The 22763-nt window shown below is 36.8% G+C and overlaps 1 protein-coding gene across 3 annotated transcripts in view; it reads right to left on the bottom strand.

The window, feature by feature from the left end:
• Positions 1–22763, bottom strand: part of EPM2A (EPM2A, laforin glucan phosphatase) — an 86988-nt gene that overhangs the window by 46103 nt on the left and 18122 nt on the right. For 2 of the 3 annotated variants that reach the window (XR_002338321.1, XM_001927632.4), the window contains exon 2: positions 4496–4670. Coding sequence is in view for 2 of the 3 variants with exons in the window: in XM_001927632.4 (XP_001927667.1) it covers positions 4496–4670 (175 nt within the window). In the remaining variant the exon portion in view is untranslated. Of the gene's footprint in view, positions 1–1851; positions 1893–4495; positions 4671–22763 lie in introns of those variants that run through there. The other variant, XM_021072181.1, reaches the window with a different exon arrangement.

The raw sequence follows: 22763 nt of genomic DNA, 5'->3' as shown, positions 1-22763 counted from the left end.
GGGAGATGTAGTTTGGTACCAAGTGTAGACTGAATATGGAAGTTGGGCCTTGATTTATAAAATCTCATTCTAGTGTGATAGAATCTTAACCTGGGTCAGAGAAACATAACACAGACTAAATGTTAAAAATAAAGAATGTACTTAATATTTATTGAGCTACTCTTTACAAAGTTTTATGTTAGACTCTGAAAACTTTATTTCACTTTAATTTTATTGCAGAAAAATTGGTTTCACACAACTAATCTGACTGTCACCAAATCCCTTTAAAAAGGGACTAAAGAGATTTTTGTGGAAAATTAAACACATAAAACCTCAAGAAAGAACAGAAAGAAAGACAACAGCAACAAAACTGTGGAAAGTGGAAAGCAATTAGTTGATTACTGAATAATTTAACAGAATGAGAAAGACAGTCTCAAGGCCAACAGTGGAGAAAGCTGAGAATTGACTGGAATGACACCATACAATCCCCAACGAGCTCAGAAACTGGGATTGCCAAGTACTTCAGGATGTGTGTGAAAAGAACAAGGAGAGAAGGAGTTCCCGCTGTGGCTCAGCAGATACGAATCAGATAGTATCCTTGAGGACACACGTTTGATCCCTGGTCTTGTTCAGTGGATTGAGGATCCAGTGCTGCCGTGAGCTGCAGTCTAGGTCACAGACATGGCTAGGATCTGGCATTGGTCTGGCTGTGATGTAGGCTGGCAGCTGCAGCTCTGAAGCGACCCCTAGCCTGGGAACTTCCATATGCCAGGGGCGTGGGCCTAAAAAGAAAAAAGTGAGAATAAGGGGAAGGGGCAAGTCTTTTTAGGAAAGAGCCAGACCCTCAGCTTCAGTTTCCTACTCTTCTCAGCTGGGACACACTGCCTCCCCAGGCCTTTGAAAGACTGGAGATTTATTCTCTAGGGAAGCTTGAAAAGTGTCTGGCCGGAGGGGGTCATTCAGGTAATTAAATGAGGAACTCACAGAAAGCAAAAAAATGATAGCAGAAATGAAAAATTAAATAGCAGTGATAAACAATTAAGTTGAGAAAATGAGTTAGAAAGAAGAGGGGGAAATACCAAAGGGATGCAAAATATAAAAGACCCAGGCCAGGATTCCAATATCTGCATAATGGGAGTTCCAGAAAGTGAATAAATCACCAAAGAAATAACTTGAGAAACTTTCTTTCAAAGAATTAGAAATTCCAGAATTGGCAGAATTAAAAAAAAATCTGCTCACTGAGAGCTTAGCAAACTGGATTTAAAAAAAGAGAGAGAGAGAGATCCACATCAAGACATTTCAGCATGAAATTTCATAATATTGAAAAGAAAAAGCTTCTAACAGCTTCTCCACTAGGGGGTGGGAAGGGGACAACTCAGTTCAAATATAAAGAATCAGGAGCCATAATGGCTTCAATGTAAACCTGAAAGCTATACATTCGTCAAAGGAGGTTCAGACATTGTGAACAGTTAGGGGTATTCAATAGCATTTACACAGGGCATATGAAAAAACACGTGGCATGCTAATCTCATCAGAAAGATAATTACAAGTATATTGGGAGGATTGAACAATAGGAGGATGTCACTGAGGTTTGTGGGAGAAAGGGAAGAAAAAAGAGCTAAATCTTCATTTTTCATGATGTGAAATCAATAGATAATAACAAAAACTACAATCAAGAAGATGGGCCATGGAGTTGCCGTCATGGTGCAGTGCAAATGAATCCTACTAGGAATCATGAAGTTGTGGGTTCGATCCCTGGCCTCGATCAGTGGGTTAAGGATCCGGTGTTGCCCTGAGCTGTGGTGTAGGTCGAAGATGAGGCTTGGATCTGGTGTTTCTGTGACTGTGGTGTAGGCCGGCAGCAACAGCTCTGATTAGACTCTGATTAGACTCCATATGCCGTGGGTGCAGCCCTAAAAAGACGAAAAGACCAAAAAAAAAAAAGTAGTGCCAGAACCCTAACCACAGTCACACCATGTAATGGGTGTGGATTTCTATATAATAATATCCATAGTCCCCGTACTTGGGCAGGGTGTTTCTCACCCCGTCTCTCTGGGTCTGACTATGGAGAGATACCAGAATGTTCCCTCTTATATGACCTGTTCTCTAGATTGCCCTATGTTCTGGTATTCCCAGGACAGTCCTCTTCTATGCCTAAGGGCAGGCTAATTATTATTATTTTATTTATTTATTGTTTTGGGCTGCATATGGAAATTCCCGGGCTAGAGGTCTAATCCTATGCCACAGCCACAGCAACGCCAGATCCGAGCCGTGTCTGCAACCTACACCACAGATCACAGCAACACCAGATCCTTAACCTACTGAGCAAGGCCAGGGATGGACCCCCGCAAGCTCATGGTTGCTAGTCAGATTCATTTCCACTGCACCACGGGGGAACTGCTTTTTTTTTTTTTTTTTTTTTTTTTAGGCTAATTATTAAAAGTACCTGTTTTTACTCTGGAAATTATCCTGATTGGACAAAGTGATTGGTCAGCTTAAGTTTGCTCTTATGCTTCCAGATCTTTGCATTTGCTATTCTTCTTACCTTGACTTCTCTCTCCCAAATGCCCTCGTGGAAAAGAAAAATCCTTCACATTTCTATCAAGTTCTACTCATAAAGATCTCGCCCTGAAGATTTCTCCTCCTGTCCCTCATTCCACCGCATATACAACTTCATCACAGCGATTATCTTACTATCTTGGAACTGTTTACAGGCTTGTCCTCCACAAGAACCTGAGTTCCCGAGAGCAGGGAGCATCGTTGCTCTGTCTTTGATTGTCCAGCGCTGAACACACAAACACATCCTCATTAAATGTCAGAACATCTCAGTGGGTGTTCCTTCTCATTCTTTTCTCTGGATCCTCTACTTCTCCTTGATTGCTAAATTGTGTGGAGCTGAGACCTCTTTTTTTCTTTGTCATTTTTTGATTTTACTCATTTGCTAAATGATCTTCTAGACCTATCATTTGGAATGTCATCTATATATTGATAATCCTAATTTTAATTCTCCATTTCCAACCTCTCCCCAAACTCTAGACATCAAGTTGATTTCCGTTCTGAAGTCTAATCTACATTTCAAATGCAATATGTCTAAAATAGAATTTTTATTTTAATCCCTACTCCAAACCGCTCTTCTCCTAAGTCTCCCCATCTCAGTTAATAGCAACACCATTAAGCCAATAGCTCAGACCATAAAATCCCAAGTCATGCTTGACTCCTCTTCCTCCCACTGTGCAACCAATCTGCCAGCAAAGCCAGTTCTAATGTGAATTTATAAGAATGGTGTGTCCAAGAAGACTATTCATTCCCTAACAGCATGATGAAATTACATTCTCCCTCTCCCCTAACCCTTACAACCCTGTTTCTATTAATTATATCTCTCATTCAAAACAATACCACTTTTAAGAACATCTCTTTGTCAATGGTACAAACACCACATGCCCTACAGTACATAACATAGATGAACATTTTAAATGTTGGATGTTGGTTTTAAATTTTAAATCATCAAAGTATGAAAAACTTATTTAGACTTGCTAAATTAAAAATAAGTTCCATAAACCTTTAAAAATGTATAAGTAATGAAAAACAGAAGTTAATGGGTAGAAGTAGATGCGCAGGAAAATTATCGGGGAAGTAAATCTCTGATCTTACACAGCAGGAAATGAAGGAACATTGTCAAAAACTTATGCGTCAAGAAATGGAATTTTTATGAAGTTAAACAACAAAAGAATTTTTTAAGGAGCCTGGTAGGGATTAGGAGTGCAGAGAGAAGATAAGTGAACTAAATTTCTCTCACATCATAGAAGGGAATCGATAGCAATTTTTAAATTGATATATTAGCAAATAAAGTATAGGCGTATTATTTGAGACTTGGATTTCACTTCCAGGAAAATTAACCATAAAATGGTTAAAATTATTATTTCTGATGAGTGGGAATGAAGGAAAGTGTACTGAACCTAACTTTTCCTTTAGCATCCTCTTTGGTGTTTGAATTTGTACCGTGGCACATATTGCAGGAATAATAATTAAACAGGCAAATATATAAAATAAATGTATTACTAAGTAATAGAGTAAATGATCACATCTGATCTAGTTCTAGGTCTAGATTTTCACACGTTTATTTGAATAATAGTTTATTAAAAAAAACACCAATTTTTGTTTCACTGTTGGTCAGTAGCATGAAAGATACAAATGCTGATTTAGGATATTTCAGTCTAGCTTTTTCTTTTTAATCCACTCTGTAAGTACAAAGATTGGTGAACTACTGTCTGGTCAAGATATATTGATGCTAGAATAGGTATTTAATTTTTAAAATTCCATAAAAAAATTCTTTACATTCAGAACCAGAAAAATTCACGCACGCAGTAATTCACTGTACTTTACCTTCTCAAAGTACTGAAGGCCTATTTAACACTCCAGAGGGAGATACTGCAGTTCTGTACACAGTAAATGCTTCCATTGTCCTAATGCTACCCTTGTCCTACTTCTAGGCTTATAAACACAGCACTATTTTTACCTTGAATAATGCATGGCTTGGTGGCCTGCAATATTAAAATAGAAGTCTGTTGTGTGCTTCATCTCATTGGTGTGCCCAGTGGCCTCAATCCAGTGTCCTATTGGAAGGCAATAAACACCATCCACCAAGTTGCTTTCATTATAAGTATAGCACCGGTCATGGTGGGGCCCATTGCCTAGAACAAAGAAAACAACAAACAGGGCAATTATATCAAGTATTGCTTCAACAGCCAAAAAGTAGCTGATGCAAAATTAATAGTAAGATGAAAATAAATGTAAAGCTGCATAACCTACACAGTTCAGTATAAACAAAAACAGACTAGAGTAAGAGGGAAGAGAGTGAAAATTTGTGAAGACTGAATTTCATAGAGTTCTATGCTCCCTTTGAATGCATGGATAGTTCCAAAAGCGTATTAACTCTCCAAATTTCATGATACCTCTCAGTGCCTAAAGAGTCCTTTGTGAATCATTTTGCAACCTCATAAGCTGTTGAAAAGATTTTTAAAGGCATTAACGTCCCCGAACTGCATACTCTTATTTTCCTGCTATGCAAATTTATAACTGAAATCAGTAATAAAGTGCTTCAGTATCAGCTCAAACAATAAATGAATTTTAAAATATAAATGCATTATTAAATAGCAAAATAGGAGTTCTCTCGTGGCATAGCAGATTAAGGTTCTGGCCATTGTCACTGCAGTAGCTAGGGTCACTGCTGTGGTAGGGGTTCAATCCTCAGCCCAGGAACATTTCTATGCTGGGGGCGCAGCCCTAAAATAAATAAATAAATAAATAAATCCAAAATTTTTAATTAAATAAATAATAAAATAAATGATCATAGGCAATCCAGTTTGCATGTAAATCAGTGGTTCGTATTAACTTCAAGTGGGAAAACTAAGTATCTCAGAGATTAAACTAGCTTGTCCAGGGCAACAGAACTAGTAAGTGCAGAGCTCTTAGTAACCTGACAGCCCTAATCTCCCACCTTTCAGGCACCTGAAACCTTCATGCTATTTTTCTGCCTACTTCAGAAGCACCAAGACACATATTCCTCCTCCCAGGGAGTAGAGCAAAAGGGGCAGAGACAGAAGAGCACATCTCTGAAAACACTATTTGCCTATATCACAATTTTGCCCAGTATCAACTACAGTAGTAAACACACCCTTTATATCTATGAAAATTGTAATTAGTACATAATTTGTATTAGCTATTCTTATGTGACCATTCCATTTCAAATGATTCCTTTGCTTAACCTACCTAATTTCCAGATGTTGTCATTAATAAGGAAAACCTATAGGCAAAATAAAATAGGAATAAGTCATCACCCTTACTATGAAGATGCAAATTCAACTAATTTGTTCCTTGTTCTGCCTTACAAAATATTTTACCTAAGTTATTTAGCATAAAATCTATTTTAAAAACCCTTAAGTCATTGGGCAGTTCTTTAGAATATAACTCCTTTCCATAAGATAGAAGGTACAGGATGGCTTCTTTAATCAATCATCACTGGTATTCCTAGCTCAGCCTCCTCTTTTTCTCTTGATGGCTACAAGGTGCTGCACCAACTTCCCTATTAACTGTGATATTAAATGGATGAAAACAAACTATAGTAGCAATCCCAGTTCTAGAAATACATCCAACAGAAATATAACAAGAGCCAAGAAAGATTCATAGATACATACATCTGTGTAAAAATGCTATCTACCCATTCTTCCACAAATATTTACTGGATGTCGACTATATGATAGGCATTGTACTAAGACATGTTAAGGACTTAGGTATTTTCCATAAGAGCAATAAAACATGAAATATTTTAAGCAGGCAGATGACATGACCAAATTTTTATTTGAAAATATGTCTCTGGTTACAGAGTAAAGAATTAATTCAAGCACAATGAGAGCAGAAGCAGAAAGTCCATTTAGAAAACTACTGCATCAGCCTAGGTAAAAGATGATAAAAGCCTGGAGGTAGAAATAGAAAGGAGAAGGAAGATTCAGGAGCAAAAAGCCATGGGACTTGGTGATTAATTGGATATAGGAGGCGAAGAAAAAAGGGAATCAATAAAGACACCTAGGCTTTTGGCAAATACAACTTAAAGATAGGGGTACCATTCACTGAGATGTGAAATCTAGAAGAGTTGGAAGGTAAGATCATCCTTTGGTTTTGGCATTTAGGGCTTGGAGAGCTATTTAGAATCAAAAGGAGATGTCAAGTAAAGAGGTGAATTTATTGATTTTGATACTCAGACCAGAGACCTAAACTGGAAAAATAAGTTTATGAGTCATCTAAGTATAAATGGTAATTGAGACCAGGATATAGATGAGTCACAAAGAAAAACAATATTGATTGAGAAGAAAAGGTTTCTAGAACCAAGTCTGAAAGCATCTCAACATTTAATAGCTAGATAGTGAAAGATGAGCTTACGAAGCAGGCACCAAAAGAGAAGCTGGAGAAGAAAACAAGGAGGGAGTAAGTGAGGTGGGGAAGCATGATGGAAACTGTGAATTTGGACTGAAAAATAGTTAATAGATGTAACTATTAACAGTAACTACATCTGGAGAAGGTAATTGGGAAGGAAGGTCTGTTTTACTCTTAACTATTTTGAATCCATTGGATTCACTACAAAGAGAAGGTATTACTTTTCTTCTTATTATAAGAGAATAATATCTATGGCTCCCACTGTTCAGTACAAAAGACTTACAACAATTTAAATGCTATGACTTGAATAAATATAATTACTGAGGAGCTCAGGTATACATAAATTACACTATTCAAGAAAAATTATGTATGTAACATTAACTTCCCGAAGAATTCTTCACTCCTAGAATTGGTTTTTTGAATTACTCATTTTTACGCACCCATATTTTAAGAAAGTAACAGAACTCATCTATCTCTCAGCCAGGGAGGTAACAGCAGAGGTCGAGTGGAGAGTGGGAGCTCTCATCCCATTCAGTGGTAATAAGGAACCCAGTCCCTTCAGTTATCAATGGAGACTGGGTGAGGAACCTGGGTAATGAAATGGTACCTTCGCTCTCCTGCCAGAACAGTGTCAGAGGAATCTACTTAAACCAGAAGTTTTGATAAGATGCAGAGTCTCATTAAATAATATTCAGAATGCCTAGGTTTCAATGGAAAGTCACTCACTACATCAAGAATCACAAAGATCTCCAAAAGAATGAAAAAAAAAAAATGTCCCCAAAATGCTAACATCTCTAACAGAGATGTTAAAGCTATCTGACAAGGATTTTAAGTTTCAACAATGCACTGAACACATTTGAAACAAATGAAAAATCACAAAGTCTCAGGAAAGAAATAGAAGATATAAAAAAGAATTAATTGAAAATTTTAGAACTGAAAAATGTAACAACTGACATAATCTAAGAGGATGAGTTTAAGAGCAGAATGGAAGGAACAAAGGAAAATTAGCAAGCTGCAAGATAATATAACAGAAATTATCCAAGCTAAGCAACAGAGAGAAAATGGACTGAAAAACAAAACAAACAACAACAAAAACAGAGCTTTAGGAACCTATGAGACTGTAACAATAGATGTAGCACTCCTATAATTGGAAAGGAGATGAGAAAGGGTGTGGCTAAAAAATACTTGAGAAAATAATGCTTAAAATTTTCAAAATTTGTAAATAAGCATAAATCTATGTTCAAGTTAAGCAAACTCAAAATGGGATAAATAAAAAGAAGTTCATGCCACAACACATTATAATTACATTTCTGAAAATTAAAGACAAAGAAAAACCTTGAAAGTAGCCAGAAAAATGATAATTTAAGAAAGCAGCCACTTTAATGTCAGTAGGTTTCTCAAAAACATGGCTAAACAGAAGATCTTTAAACAGAAAGGAAATTGTCAAACACCAGGAAGGAAGAAGATGGTAAGCAAATATGTGGGTAATTCCAATAGAACTTCTCCTCTTGAGTTGCTAACAAAAATTATAATGCTGTCTGATGTGATCCTATGTGTGGAAATATTTAAGACATTATAAGAAGGGCAAAAAAAATAGAGGGAAGGTTCCTCCAATTCATTTAAATTAGCCAAATGATGAAACCAGTCAACCATGGCAAGTTATGTTTATATAATGTAGGTAAATCAAAATAAAATTCTAAAAAATGTTAAAGCATAAACCACATTGCCATTAGAAGGCATAGAAAGGAAACAGAGAATAAAAAACAGAGGAAACAACCAGAAACAAAAAATAAAGTAACAAACTTAAGTCTTAACATACAAATAGTCTTTTAAATGTAAACAGTCTAAATACACATTCAAACACAGAGACTGGCAGAGTAAATTTTTTTAATGAACCAGCTATAGAAGACATTCACTTCAAATTATAAAGGCAAGCGGAAAATAAAAGTAAAGAAAAAGATATTCCATGCAAATATTAATTTTTAAAAAGCTGAGATAGGAGTTCCCACTGTGGCTCAGCAGGTTACAAATCTGACTAGTATTCACAAGGATGCGGGTTTGATCCCTGGCCTTGCTCAGTGGGTTAAGGATCCAGCATTGCCACGAACTGCAGCATAGGCCACAGATGCAGCTCAGATCTGGCATTATTGTGGCTGTGGTGTAGGCCAGCAGCTGCAGCTCCAATTCGACCCCTAGCCTGGGAACTTCCTTGTGCTATGGATACAGTCATAACAAGAAAAAAAAAAAAAGCTGAAATGATTATATTATTACCTGATGAAGTAGAATCTCAGAGCAAAGAAAATTACTAGAGAGGGAAATTATATGATGGTCAAACTATCAGTCCAACATGCATGGACCTTGAAGGCATTATGTTAAGTAAAATAAGTAGGACAGAGAAATACAAATACTATATGATCTCAGTTATATGTGGAATGTAAAAACAGAAAAACAGAAAAAGCAATCAGATGTCTTTCAATAGGTGAATGATTTAACAATTTTTGGTACATCCATACCATGATTTAGCCATAAAAAGGAATCACCAATTGATAGTGCAAAAACTTAGGTGAATCTCCCAAAAATTTATGCTGAGTGAAAAAAAATCAATCCCACACACCATATGAGTCCATTTATATAACACTCTTGAAATGAAAAGTAAATGTATAGATGGAGAACAGATGAGTGGTTGCCAGAGGTTGGGGGGTGGGGGATGAGGAAAGCAGGTGAGGCTATAAAAGAGGAACTTGGGAGATCCTCATGGTGACGAAAATGTTACCATTGAGGAAATGGTAAAAGTTACAAAGATCTTTCTGTATTATTTCTTGCAACTGCAAGTGAACATATAATTACCTCAAAATAAAAAGTTTAATTAAAAAATAAATGTTGGTTTGTTTTTTTCCAAATAGACTGGAGATTTTTTTGGTTTCTAATTCACTTCCTCCTCCACAGAGCTGCCCTAAGAGTATAATGTATAACACATTGCTTGCCACCTGTGATCAGTTATGCCCAGAATTTTAGTTTAACATTTCCAGGTTTCTACCTCATAAAGGATTCAGTTGGCTATGTTGCAATAAGGTTAAAGGAGTAACTTTGTGGCAGTGGTTGGAGTGAGGAGGGGAGGGAGCAGGTAAGAGTGAATTATCTGTTCCATTGGCACTTCCCATTGCCAGTCAATCACTAGTATTAATTTAAAATAAACACAAACAGCTCACTAAGGTGGGATAAACTAGTCTGTTATTGGCAGAAAGTGGAAAAGGATTGGCTTAATTAATAATAAACACTTATTTCTTCAGAGCAGATTTGGTCATCATGTTATCAGTTTTTTTGAGGCAAGTTAGGTAAATTAAAATAAATATTTCGTTTTTAAAGGAATCTCTATTCTGTTCTCCATAGTGGTTGCACCAGTTTATATTTCCGCCAACAGTGTAGGAGGGTTTCCTTTTTTCCACGTTATTTCCAGCAATTATTGTTTGTATAATTTTTGATGATGGCCATCCTGACTGGTATGAGGTGATACACCGTATAGAACTACCATATGATCCAGCAATCTCACCCCTGGGCATGTATCCAGAGAAAACCATAATTTGAAAAGATATAGTCACCCCATTGTTGATAGGAACACTATGAACATGACATGGAAGAAATCTAAATGTCCATCAACAGAAGAATGGATAAAGAAGATGTGGTACATACATACAATGGAATATTACTCAGCCATTAAAAAGAAAAAAATAATGTCACTGGTAGCAACAAGAATGGACTTAGAAATTATCATACTAAGTGAAGTAAGTCAGACAGAGAAAGACAAATATCATATGAGATCACTAATATGTAGAAACTAATAAAAATGATACAAAAGAACTTATTCACAAAACAGAAACAGACTCAAAGATTTTGAAACCAAACTTATGGTTACCATGTTGGAAGGAAACATTCAGGGGAGGGATAAATTGGGAGGTTGTGATTGACATATACACAGTACTATACATACAATAGATAAGTAATGAGGACTTAACGGTATAGCAAAGAGTAATGTACTCAATATTGCATAATTATCCATATGGGAAAAGAATCTGAAAAGGAATGGATATATGTATATGTGTAGCTGATTCACTTTGCTGTACATCTGAAATAATACACCATTTAAGTCAACTATACTCCAATAATTTTTTTTTTTAAATAAAGTGAATAAACATGAGGAGTAAGGGGCCTGCTTTCCAGCACTGCAGACACAAATTACTTTCTGGCCAGAGAAGTCAGAAACCTCAAAATATAAAAATCTGAACTAATACATTATTTTAAATAGTTCTATAAGTTGAAAATTCAGGTTAAAATTAATATTTCTATAAAGTCAGAAATTTTGAAATAATATTAGATAAGCAAAATCTATTACATAATGTGGTCTACTTAAAATTAAAATTCTAATTATTACACATATATTACTTCTTTTGATTCTGTCCTCTTTGGAGTTTAATTACCTTGCAGTTTTTATTTCTAGCATGTGAACACGAATTCTGAACCTAACATAATAATCTCTAATTTTAGCTAGTAATTCACACAAATCAGATCTCTCTCATGCCCTATCTGGTACTTACTACTTCAAAAGCTATTGGTGCATAAAGTTGTACACACATGGTATAATCATTACCAACTCTGGCACTTTGATAGTCTGTTCCAACTGCAAACGCAAGACAAAATGAAATGCAGAAAAAATTTTTTGTTCAACCAACTGCTTCTTTGAGAGAAAGGATCCTTTCCAGTTGAGCACTTTGATACATTGCAATATGCAATGGTAGAAAACAGCTGAGTTTGAGTGTAGTGATGAGAGAGAGCTGAACTGCATCATAGGACAGAGGATGTAGGTGCAATCAAGGAAGGAGGGGATACGGAAAAGGATGTGAAGATTGAGAAGGAGAAAGAAAGGTGAGGTGAAGAAACAGAATGCAGAAGAGAAGATCTAGCCAGCAAACTACATAAAGTGGAGCAGATAATCAAAACACACTGGTCACGAGATCACCAGAAACAGGTAAAGGCTAGCATTTAACACTTAATTTGAAGTTGTTTGCCTCTCTTCTCCTCCTCCCCAACCACCAGTATAACCTCCTATATTCACACACACAAATTTCTGGCATGGAGAGAAAGAGGATAGTCCACTAATGAAAATTTACTTAAAAACTTAATTTCTTGCCTATGTTGACTTGATATAGAACAAGGCAACAAGCAGCTGCATCTGCTAAGCAGAGCAGAAGCAGGAAAGCAAGGATAAGGATGACCAGGAGGATTTAAACCTTCCCTCCTGCTTAGGCATATTAGAGAGGCTTCCATCCTCTCCACCCTATAGTAACAGGGCTAGATAGATAGACGGATAGATGGACAGACAGACAGATAGACAATAAATAGATAGATAGATAGATAGATAGATAGGTAGATAGATAGATAGATAGATAGATAGACAGACAGACAGACAGACAGACAGATAGCAGGAGGTAAGACCATAGTTAAAATCTAACTTAAGCAATTATAGAGTCTTTACCAGCCCTAGAATCTGCACACACAACAAAATAAAATTTTAACAAAGAAAACAAGAAAAGCTAGTAAGAAAATAACAATACAAGACTTAGGAAGAATATTTTTTATAAGACTTTTATTTGATTATAGGAACACAAAAATCTTAAATGCAAAGTGTTAAGCAGATAGTTCATGCTAATGACAAAAATAATGAAATTTGGCTAATGAAAATTACAAAATCAAAGACTATCCATGGGTATGAAGACAGTTGTATACTAACTCAGGGAGGTATGTAGACAAAAGCCCAGTTCCTGTATAACAACACTGCATTAGAATAATAGCAGGTTTTTATAGTCAAGAGTGCCATGCCAAAAGTTAAAGCTGAAATAACTCCTAGGAAAAATCCAATACAAAACAATTGAACAATTTCAGGAAAGAGCTCCAAGGGTTTTGCTTTAAAATAATAATAATTACCACAAAGACAAATAAGAGGCCCACTTAGCAATGATGAAAATAGGAATTAGATTTAGACATAGGTTTTTCTAAAGTAGATGTGAAAATATTATTGTTAAGAAAGTTAGAATTTAGAGGACCAGAAAGGAAAACACCAAATGTAACAAGATGATTACGGTAGTAAATCAGACACCTGGCTCAGGGAACACATGCACTCATGGGCATGGACATGCATGCATGCAGATCTGGGTATGCGTGTTTGATTATCTTTCAAGGTATAAAACTGATTATTATTGGTGATTGCTATTTTTATGGCAAACGGTTAAGTTTAAAACATGAGATTCTAAGCATTATCCTTTCTGTAAATCTGTAAAGAATATTGTCTAACCCTTTTAGTGAAAAATCAGCTACTCAGGGAGTTCCCCCTTGGCACAAAAGGATCAGCAGCATCTCCACAGTGCCAGGATGCAGGTTTGATCCCAGGCCCAGCACAGTGAGTTAAAGGAGCTGGTGTTACTGCAGCTGTGGTATAGGTTGCAGCTGTGGCTAGGATCTGATCCCTGGCCCAGGAATTCCATATGGCGCAGGGTGGCCAAAAAAAGAAAAGAAAAGAAAAAAAAAAAAAAAAAACACTCAGCCTAAGACAATTCAGATAGAACCACAGTCAGGGGGTTCCTATCTTTGTACATAATAGGTGTGGCTTCACTTGCTCTCATTAAAAATCAGACTTAAGACCATTCACATATGGTCAAATTCTGAGAGTCAGTCAACAGAAGTCCTCAAGGTGGGTGGGTGTGATGTATTGGTCCTTTCTAAGGTAAGCTTGAGATGTGCAGAAAAGAGGAAGAGCAAGAGTAACTAATAAAGCTTAGCTTTGGATTCACCCTCTGCCGAGCCTCCACAGGGGATCTTTTAGGTAAAACTCCCAAAAGAGCCTTAATCAGTTCAAGCTAAGAATTTTAAAGAAAAGCTTAATTAACACCTGCCAAACCATACAGAGCAGAAAATATCAGAAGACTCCTACAGTTAGAATAAGATATAGGTGAAATGGAGGCTTAGATCAAGCTAGGCTAAAGAAATAGAATTTTAAAATAGTAATGAGAAAAGCAAAATTCAATAGTTCCTGTCTTAAAAGACTTACTGACAATTTAATATATCATTGCTATGAACTAAATTTTGGAGCCCCCCCCAAATTTATATGTTGATGCTCTAACCCTCATTGTGACTTTCTCTGGAGACAGGGCCATTAGAAAGGGACTTCAGGTTAAATGAGGTCATAAGGGTGGGGCCCTAAACCAATTGGATTGGTGTCCTTATAAGAAGAGGAAGAGACACCAGTCTCTCTCTCCATGCAGGAACATGAGGACACAGTGAAAAGGCAGCCATCTGCAAGCCAGGAAAAGAGTCCTCACCACAAACCAAATCTGCTGCTTAATTTCAGAACTGTGAGAAAATAAATTTCTGCCATTTGAGCCACCCAGTCTATGGTATTTTGTTATAGCAGCCCCAGCAGACCAATGCACTCATCTTAGTGAAATATTCCAGAGTTTAATCCAGTTAATATTCAAGTAGTATTGAGTTTGTTGTATATCCAGTCCTCTGGTAAACTGAAGTGGACACATGAAATCCAAAACATGATTCTCCTCACATTATCCTCTGTCATGTTCCATCACAGGTGACTAGATATAGTCCCCTGTGCTATACAGCAGGATTTCATGGAGGATAATGTGAGAAAAAAATACGTATATATATGTATGACTGGGCCACTTTGCTATATAGCAGAAATTGAAAGAACACTGTAAATCAATTATAATGAAAAAATAAAAATCATATAAAAAATTTAAAAACATGATTCTCACAATTAATGGAGTATTGTTGATTAGACAAAGGTTATGCAAAGCAACTAGTGAATGAAACAAAAGGATGAAAATAATTTAAAAACTTTGTAAGACACTGATACCTAAGTAGACCATTCAAAGGCTGCAAATAAGCTTCATCTCCAATGACATATTCAACGTATGATGATTGGAATACTATTCTGAGATGTATTTTAAGGAGCGATTGGCTCACCAGGAAAGGAAACTATGAAAGGTTCGTAGTGTGTAAGGAAACTATGATAGATTCGTAGTGTGTACATGGATATAGAAACCTGAAAAATGGAGATGGTTGTATCAGTGTGAGTTACATCTACTTGAGAAAGAGCTTGTGAGAGAGGGGATGGGTCTCAAGCTGTGATGACAACAGAGAATGCTTTAGATACATACAAAGAGCACAGCGATGTATGAATCAGTATGGTTCAAAGCTGAAAACAAGGAGTGTTTATTTCAGTGCATAGAGTTACAACATGATAGGGACTCGTAGGGGGTCCATATTACTGAACCAAGTTCTAAAGCAAGCCCTACATAACGACTGGATTTCATGCCTTGGAAAAACAGAGAATTACTATTCATCTAACCATTATTTAGGAAGTCAGATTTTTCTTTAATTGAAAAAGTTTTACATTAATTAGTGATTCACGATGCTACACACATCTTAAAAGAGGAAGCATCTCAAAGATTGAAGATTCTATTTAAAAAATCACCCAAATGGCATTACCCAGAAATTATGCTTCCATTTAAAATTAAATACAATAACAGAGCTCTCCTTTTTATATAATTTTTAGAGAAAATTTGAAACTTAGATTGTTCTTAATAGGCTTGACTCAAACCACTGAGACTGAATTATTAATAATTCATTCAATGTGATGATAATCTAGAGAGAAGCCAAAAGATTTGACCACCTGATTTGAAGTGATCAAATCTTTCAGTAGCTAATTATGTCATGACTCAAGGGATTAAACAAGATTAGAATATTAAAATGCTCCATCTCTATGTAATTGGATCTATTTCCACTTACTGCACTTACTTTCTGTGTCACATGCAGAGATGTTTATTCATGTGTTTAATATATTTTTATTTGATTGCTCAAATAATTTTTACTGTTTGTTTTCCTACTGTCATTTAAACAATTTTTATGGTAGTGTCTAGACTTTTGTTGTTAAATTGTCAGGTCGATTTTTCTCTCCAGAGTTCTCTCAGAATTGAGTAGAAATTTCATTGTGTTTCATTGTCTGAACACAAATCCAAGTGACACTATAAAAATAAAGCATCTATATTAATATTAGACTCACTAGAGGAAGCAAATGCTTCTAACCAAATTTGACTGCTTTACTTGGCATACTTTGAAGCCCATGACAAAACTTTCATGTCACCTATCTTTGCACCCTTTAAGTCAAATAATGCTGAGGCAGAAGATGATACTTCCCTAGTGGCCATAACTCAAGTGTCCAACATTTAGAGGCCAACAACATAAAATAATCATATTTATCCCAGGAACTCTGAAGAACACTGAGGATTATTTTATATTTAACCCCATCCCAAACCAGCTCACCCAGCAGATATGCATTTTAGTAGTTTCATAGTAAGTAAATGGTTCGGCATGAAATCTCTCTTCAATTAAACTTTTCTAGAATGAGGACTAAATGGTTTATTGAGACATTCCCTTGAGCCGATCTAGGTCTAGTGAGAAAACTGTCTCTGATGGCTTCATCCTTTGGTTTCTTCCATGGCAAAACTGTTCTTTGATATTACAGAGACATTGCTGATGTGAACTATATACAGGCAATGTTCTAGTTACTGGAAATAAACCAGAAATTAACAGCTAATTGAAATAAAGGATAGAGTGATCAAACACAATTTTAAAGACTAAATTGTTTCTGGAATTGATAAGCCAGATTAAAACCTTTTTAATGAGACATTGTAAGCTGTAAAAATAAAAGAGGGTCAATTAGGGAGATTATCTTAAAATTTACCAAAGCCATAAACTACACATGTAGAGGAAACAGTTGATAAAGAATTAGGCTTCTCTGAGTCCTATGTCTGACTGCAAGCAGTGGAAAAACTCACTAACGGTGACTTCAAACTATCTCTTGTGTAACAAGAGCAGAGGCCAAGCAGCCCAGAACTGGTGAAAGACCAGTACCTTCTTTTGTAATATCTTTTAATTAAAGTAGAGTTGATTTACGATGTTGTATCAATTTCTGCTTCTAGCAAAGTGAACCAGTCATTCATGTATATACATTCTTTTCCTCATATTATCTTCCATCATGTTCTATCACAAGAAATTGGATATAGTTCCCTGTGCTATACGGTAGGACCTCACTGCTTATCCACTCTAAATGGAATAGGTTGTATCTACTAAAACTCCCAGTCCATCTCACGCCCTCCTCCTCCCCCTTGGCAACCACAAGTGCCTTCTGAATATCTGCTTTGCCATCCTTTACACTGATTGACAAGCTTGTCAACTCATGTTCAAAGGATGACCTCTAGACATGATGTCTGGACACTCCACAAGCATGAAGAAGAGTGCAGAGCCTCTGTTCCTCTTCATGAGAAGAAAATTGAAAGCATTCCTGGAAGACATCCACATCTCACTAGCCAGAACTAGGCGACAGAGGCATCCTCGGACCAAGTGTTAGCCAAGGTGAATAAGATGACCATGACAGATTAGAGCAATAATGACTCAGCCCACTGCTATCGAAACAAACATTTCTGCTCTTCTGGTAAAGCTGGAGAAAACAAATGCTAATTAGACCCTGGATGGTGACAGTAATGGGTTTGAACACATCCTCTTTCTCCAGCAAATCATTGTGGAAGATAAACTACATTTCTTTAGGTTATCACATGTCTCTACCTGATTTAATTCAAGGGTAATCAATGCATGAATTTTTAATGGTAAGTTATTTTAGAATAAATTAATACTAAGACTAAAAGCATTTTAATGTACTTTGAAAACTTGAAAATTGCCCACACAACTCCCCCCCACCCAAAAAAAAAAAAAAGAGAGAGGAAAAGAGAGACATAGGCGCTCTAGTTCTTGACTGTGTCAGGCTTGCACAACCTCTTTGCCACAACACTGGCTCTCCTTCCACGCCTCACCTTAAACCTCCCCAAATACCTCCTCTCCTGGTTTTCCTGCAGTATCAGCCTCACCATCATCTCTGACAACCGTATTTTTCTTCTGACTAGCCCTGTCCTCACCAAATACCCTCACTTCCCTACTCATTTCTCAGGGGCCTACAATTGGGTACCCACCCTCATTACCCCACTGGGTGGGGGGAACTTTTGATGAAGTCATCTCATGTCAGATTCATTTTTCACCTTTCTTTACCTGTCTGCAGCATGTAACAAAAGTAACCGCTCTGTTGAAACTCTCCTCTGCTGACTCCAGACTACTCTTCCCCTGGACAGCAGTATATTACAGCAGTTAAGTACATGGACCCAATATCCAGACTCGGACTCTATCCCAAGTTATACCACTTACTATGTATCAGTAATAAGAAGAAAGTCAGTTAAGCAATCTTTGTCTCTGTTTACTCTTTGTGAAAAACGGATCACAGTACTATCAACCTCATATGGAAGGGAATTCAATTAGATGATCCATTTAAAGGATTTCACACAGGACCCACCACACTTGGTGTTTAACAACAACTCAATGCAAACTTTTAACTATTACTCATCTCTTACATCTCTTTCGGTCCTTCTAGTCTGTTTGCAAAACTGTTCATTGATCTGCAAAACAGGTAAACCCCTAAAATAAGCTCAAATTGTTTTTAACAACAGCATTGTTCAGACCTACGTGTTGCAAAGATAAGACCACTGATTTTTTTTCCAGCAACTCAGCAGTTTACAAATTCTGACCAATCTCTTCCTAAACCATGCTAACATCTCTCTAAAACCAAAACTAATGGAAACTCCCAAATCTTTTCACTTCTGAATCGTTCTGAAGACAAGTTTCTCTAGTTCTCTATTTTTAGAAAAGAACTTATTAATGCAAATACAAGACTTGATTTTGATAATATCTTCTTGTTGGTTTATTCCTTTCTTTGGGATATTGCTTCTCTCAAACAAAATAGCAATCGTCTCTCTCAGTCTGCTCTCATCAGCAAATTTGAGAAGCATGCTTGCTCAATTAGTAATGAAATGATTTAGCAGGAAAGGACCTAGAATAAAGTTGACTTGTGAGATGCCACTTGTACTCACCCTCATGTTCCTATTGGTTTATTAATCAGAGCATGTTAGGTTCAGTTGTTCAACTTGCAATGAATTGACCTAACTAATCTATTAGCCAGCCAGTCACTGCCTAATTTGTGGGCAAAAAATTGTTATATTTTTCTAAAATCCTTAACTAAGATACACTGTTCCTCCATTTTTTTTTTCTCTTTATACAAACAAGGATTGACATTTGATGAGGTAAAACTTCTAAAGCAATTTTTAAACCTTCTTTAAAATATGTAATTATGATGAAATACCAGTTTTTTCTGTTTTTGCGTTATTTTGATTTTGTTTTGGGTTTTAGTTTTTCTTTTCTTTTTTTTTTTTAACTTGTGTGGGTATTAAGACCTTTTGAGAATCAGCGAAAAGCTATGGATCATCTTCCACACATACCCACAAAAACTTAATGTTCATGCACACGGTGCAAACAGCTTATCATTATCCTGTATATTAGAGGAGAGGAAATGGTTCATAATTATGACCATAAGAGAACGAGGTGAAATTCTCATTAACATATCAATTCATGTCTAGACTTCTACCATTTTAACTTTTTTTTTCCTCCTTGGAAACAGCAAAATTTTATTTGCACAATACAATTAAAATTTCTATCGAATGTCAGCCATTTCTTTTTTTTTTTTTTTTTTTTTTTTTTTTTTTTTTTTTTTTTTGTTGCTATTTCTTGGCCTCCGCAGCATATGAGTTCCAGGCTAGGGTCGAATCGGAGCTGTACCACCCTACGCCAAGCCACAGCAACACGGATCCGAGCCGCGTCTGCAACCTACACCACAGCTCACGCAACGCTGATCGTTACCCACTGAGCAAGCAGGACCGAACCCGCAACCTCATGTTCTATCGATTCGTTAACCACTGCGCCACGACGGGAACTCCCCAGCCATTTCAACATAAAGATTTCTCCAAAGACATCATTTTATAAACAGTTTTTCAACACTAATTTTCAAAGCAGCTACTTTTTCTTGTATAGCATGCAGTGATTATGGCAGTTTAAAAATTACATTGATGGAGAGTTCCCATTGTGGCTCAGCGGAAACGAATCTGACTAGTATCCATGAGGATGGGGGTTCTATCCCCAGCATCGATCAGTGGGTCAGGGATCCAGCGTTGCTGTGGCTGTTATGTAAGCCAACAGCTGTGGCTCCAGTTTGATCCCTAGCCTGGGAACTTCCATGTGCTGTGAGTGTGGCCTTAAAAAGCAAAAAAAAAAAAAAAAAAAAAAAAAAAAAAATTGCATTGATGGTTTCCTTACAAGTGAAAACTAGCACTACATTATGTTGCTAAAGAATCTTGATTTTTTTTTCCTGCTACACAAAAAGACTACTCTAGTAGATCTAGACCATCCCTTTACAGAAGCCTTAATATCAACAAAAGTCAGAAAATAACTAGCTTTACAAGTGTACTTTTCTTATTTAACTCATTTGTAGAATTAATTTTCTAAGAAATTCTGACACAAAGTAAACTGATATGAAACCATGACAAAGTGTTTCGCAAACATGTCATAGACATCAAAGGATTCAACATAACAAGTTTATCATCTTATGATACATAGGATAAAACAGGCATCAGTAGTATTATCAGCCAAAAATGTCTACGTTAGTTTATTGAAAAAACTTGTTAAAGCATTCACAAAAAGAGCCAATGGCAAGATATTTTTAGGTAATCTTAACTGATTTTAATTACCTGTATCAGAGTAATTAACCTACATCTGAGCAAAATTAAGCTACCTAAACACTTCTTCCCAAAAGAAGTAAAATCCTGGAGAAATGGCTAAGTCCTAGTGATTGCCCTCACATTTCTGTCATTACATCACTTTTAAATGAATAGTAACGGTTTCTCAGAATTGTTTTGGGGAATAGGGAGGACATGGGGTGGGAAAAGGGGATAAGATTGAGAGAAAATGAGATGGTGATTAAATTCTTTTCTATAAGATAATACACAGATGCTAAAATTATAGTAGAGTGCAAGGGAAATACTGCCACCCAGTGGAATTAAAATATAAATAAAATCTTCAAATTTTGAAAAGATGGCTAGAATGTCATGAAATTTTTTAATTGGAATAATAGAACTTTAATAATTTCCAAAGTACTTTCACATATATTATGCCTTTTTAAAAAATCCAGTGGGATAGATAGCAGACATGTGAGTACATTTATTCCTGAGTCTGAGGTTCTGGCGGATTACATGTCTTTGCAGCGTCCTATCTAGCAGCAGAGCAAGCACAGAGCCCAAGGCTGCTGGCTCCCAGTCCACTGCTGCTTACATCATGCAGCCTATCCCAAAGAGCCTCTGCAATCCCTACCCTTGTCCAAACCTTGTACTTCAGAGAGGAGAAAAGCGAGACTCTGAGATGACCAGGGTGTCTCAAACATGCCCGAGGGGTCTCAGGAATATAAAAAATTCTTGGGGAGTTCCTGTTGTGGCTCAGTGGTTAACGAATCTGACTAGGAACCACGAGGTTTCGGGTTCGATCCCTGGCCTTGCTTGTGGGTTAAGGAACCGGCGTTGCCGTAAGCTGTGGTGTAGGTCGCAGACGCGGCTCGGATCCCGCGTTGCTGTGGCTCTGGCCTAGGCCTAGGCTGGCGGCTACAGCTCTGATTAGACCTCTAGCCTGGGAACCTCCATGTGCCACAAATGCGTCAGGAGCGGCCCTAGAAAAGACCAAAAAAAAAAAAAATTCTTGTATTTTTCTCCTTTTAAAATTCTTGTGAGATTTGTGTTCTATTCCATATGATACACATGTCTGTATTAATCTGAAAATAATGGGTCTTTTTTCTCCTCAAATACTTTTACAAAAAGTGTTGCTGTAAGATACTGGTGCATTCCCATCCTGTGCTACAGACTTACTAGACCAGGACCACATCAAAGATGTGAAGACAGAGCATATGAATACTAGTCTGAGACACCTGGAAAGTGTCTTGTTCAAGTTCATTCATTCATCAAGTCTTTAGTGAACACTTGCCAAATGCCAGGCATTTTTTTAGATCTGAGAACATACTGTGATCACAAACAACTCCAAGTTATCAGTAGCACAGAAGCGCAAAGATTTGCTTCTCTCTTGTGCTAGAGTTCACTGTATATTGGCTAAGTAAGAGCTCTTTACATTGTCATCATTCTCATGCTGGGGCCATCAGACACACAAATAATTTTTTAGAACATCAATAGTCATCTCTTGGCAGAGAGAAAAAAGGGAGGCAAAGCAACAGGAAGTGACACATTATTTCCTCTTACACTTTATTGACCAAAGCAAGCTACATGGCAAAGATATACTTCCTCAACAGGGCAAAGAAAATAATCCTACCACAGGAGAGCATGTGGCTATTGGTAAACAATAACTGCCTGCCACACTCCCACTCTTCCAAACATACTGAGCAAAGGTGGTCTGGGTAACAGAGAGAAAGAGATCAGATCCCTCAGTAGGCAGGATGGGAATTCAAGCAATTTTTCTTAAATATCCAAAGAAAGGATATCATAGAAGGCTAGAGATCTCCGAATATTTATGCTTCAGAGATGTGAGATACAAATGAATATGTATAAAACAAATAGAGAAAAGGTATTTAGAACATTTGTTAAATATGAATTATGACTCTAAGTCCCAGTTCTGGACATGAGACTTTTTCAGTACAAACTCACAGAAGCTGCCTATGAAGGATAACAAGTCTCATCAGAAGACACATGGCGGAGCTGCTCAATGTACACACACCCAGAACTATACCCAAGTGGGCTGGAATATCAGAGCCAGATGTACACAAGTTATATCCAGCATCAATGCACAACGGTTGCTTAACTTAC

The sequence above is a fragment of the Sus scrofa genome, chromosome 1 (assembly GCF_000003025.6).
Source record: "Sus scrofa isolate TJ Tabasco breed Duroc chromosome 1, Sscrofa11.1, whole genome shotgun sequence".
NCBI classification, from domain to species: Eukaryota; Metazoa; Chordata; class Mammalia; order Artiodactyla; family Suidae; genus Sus; species Sus scrofa.
This window is presented reverse-complemented; position numbering and strand designations above follow the sequence as displayed.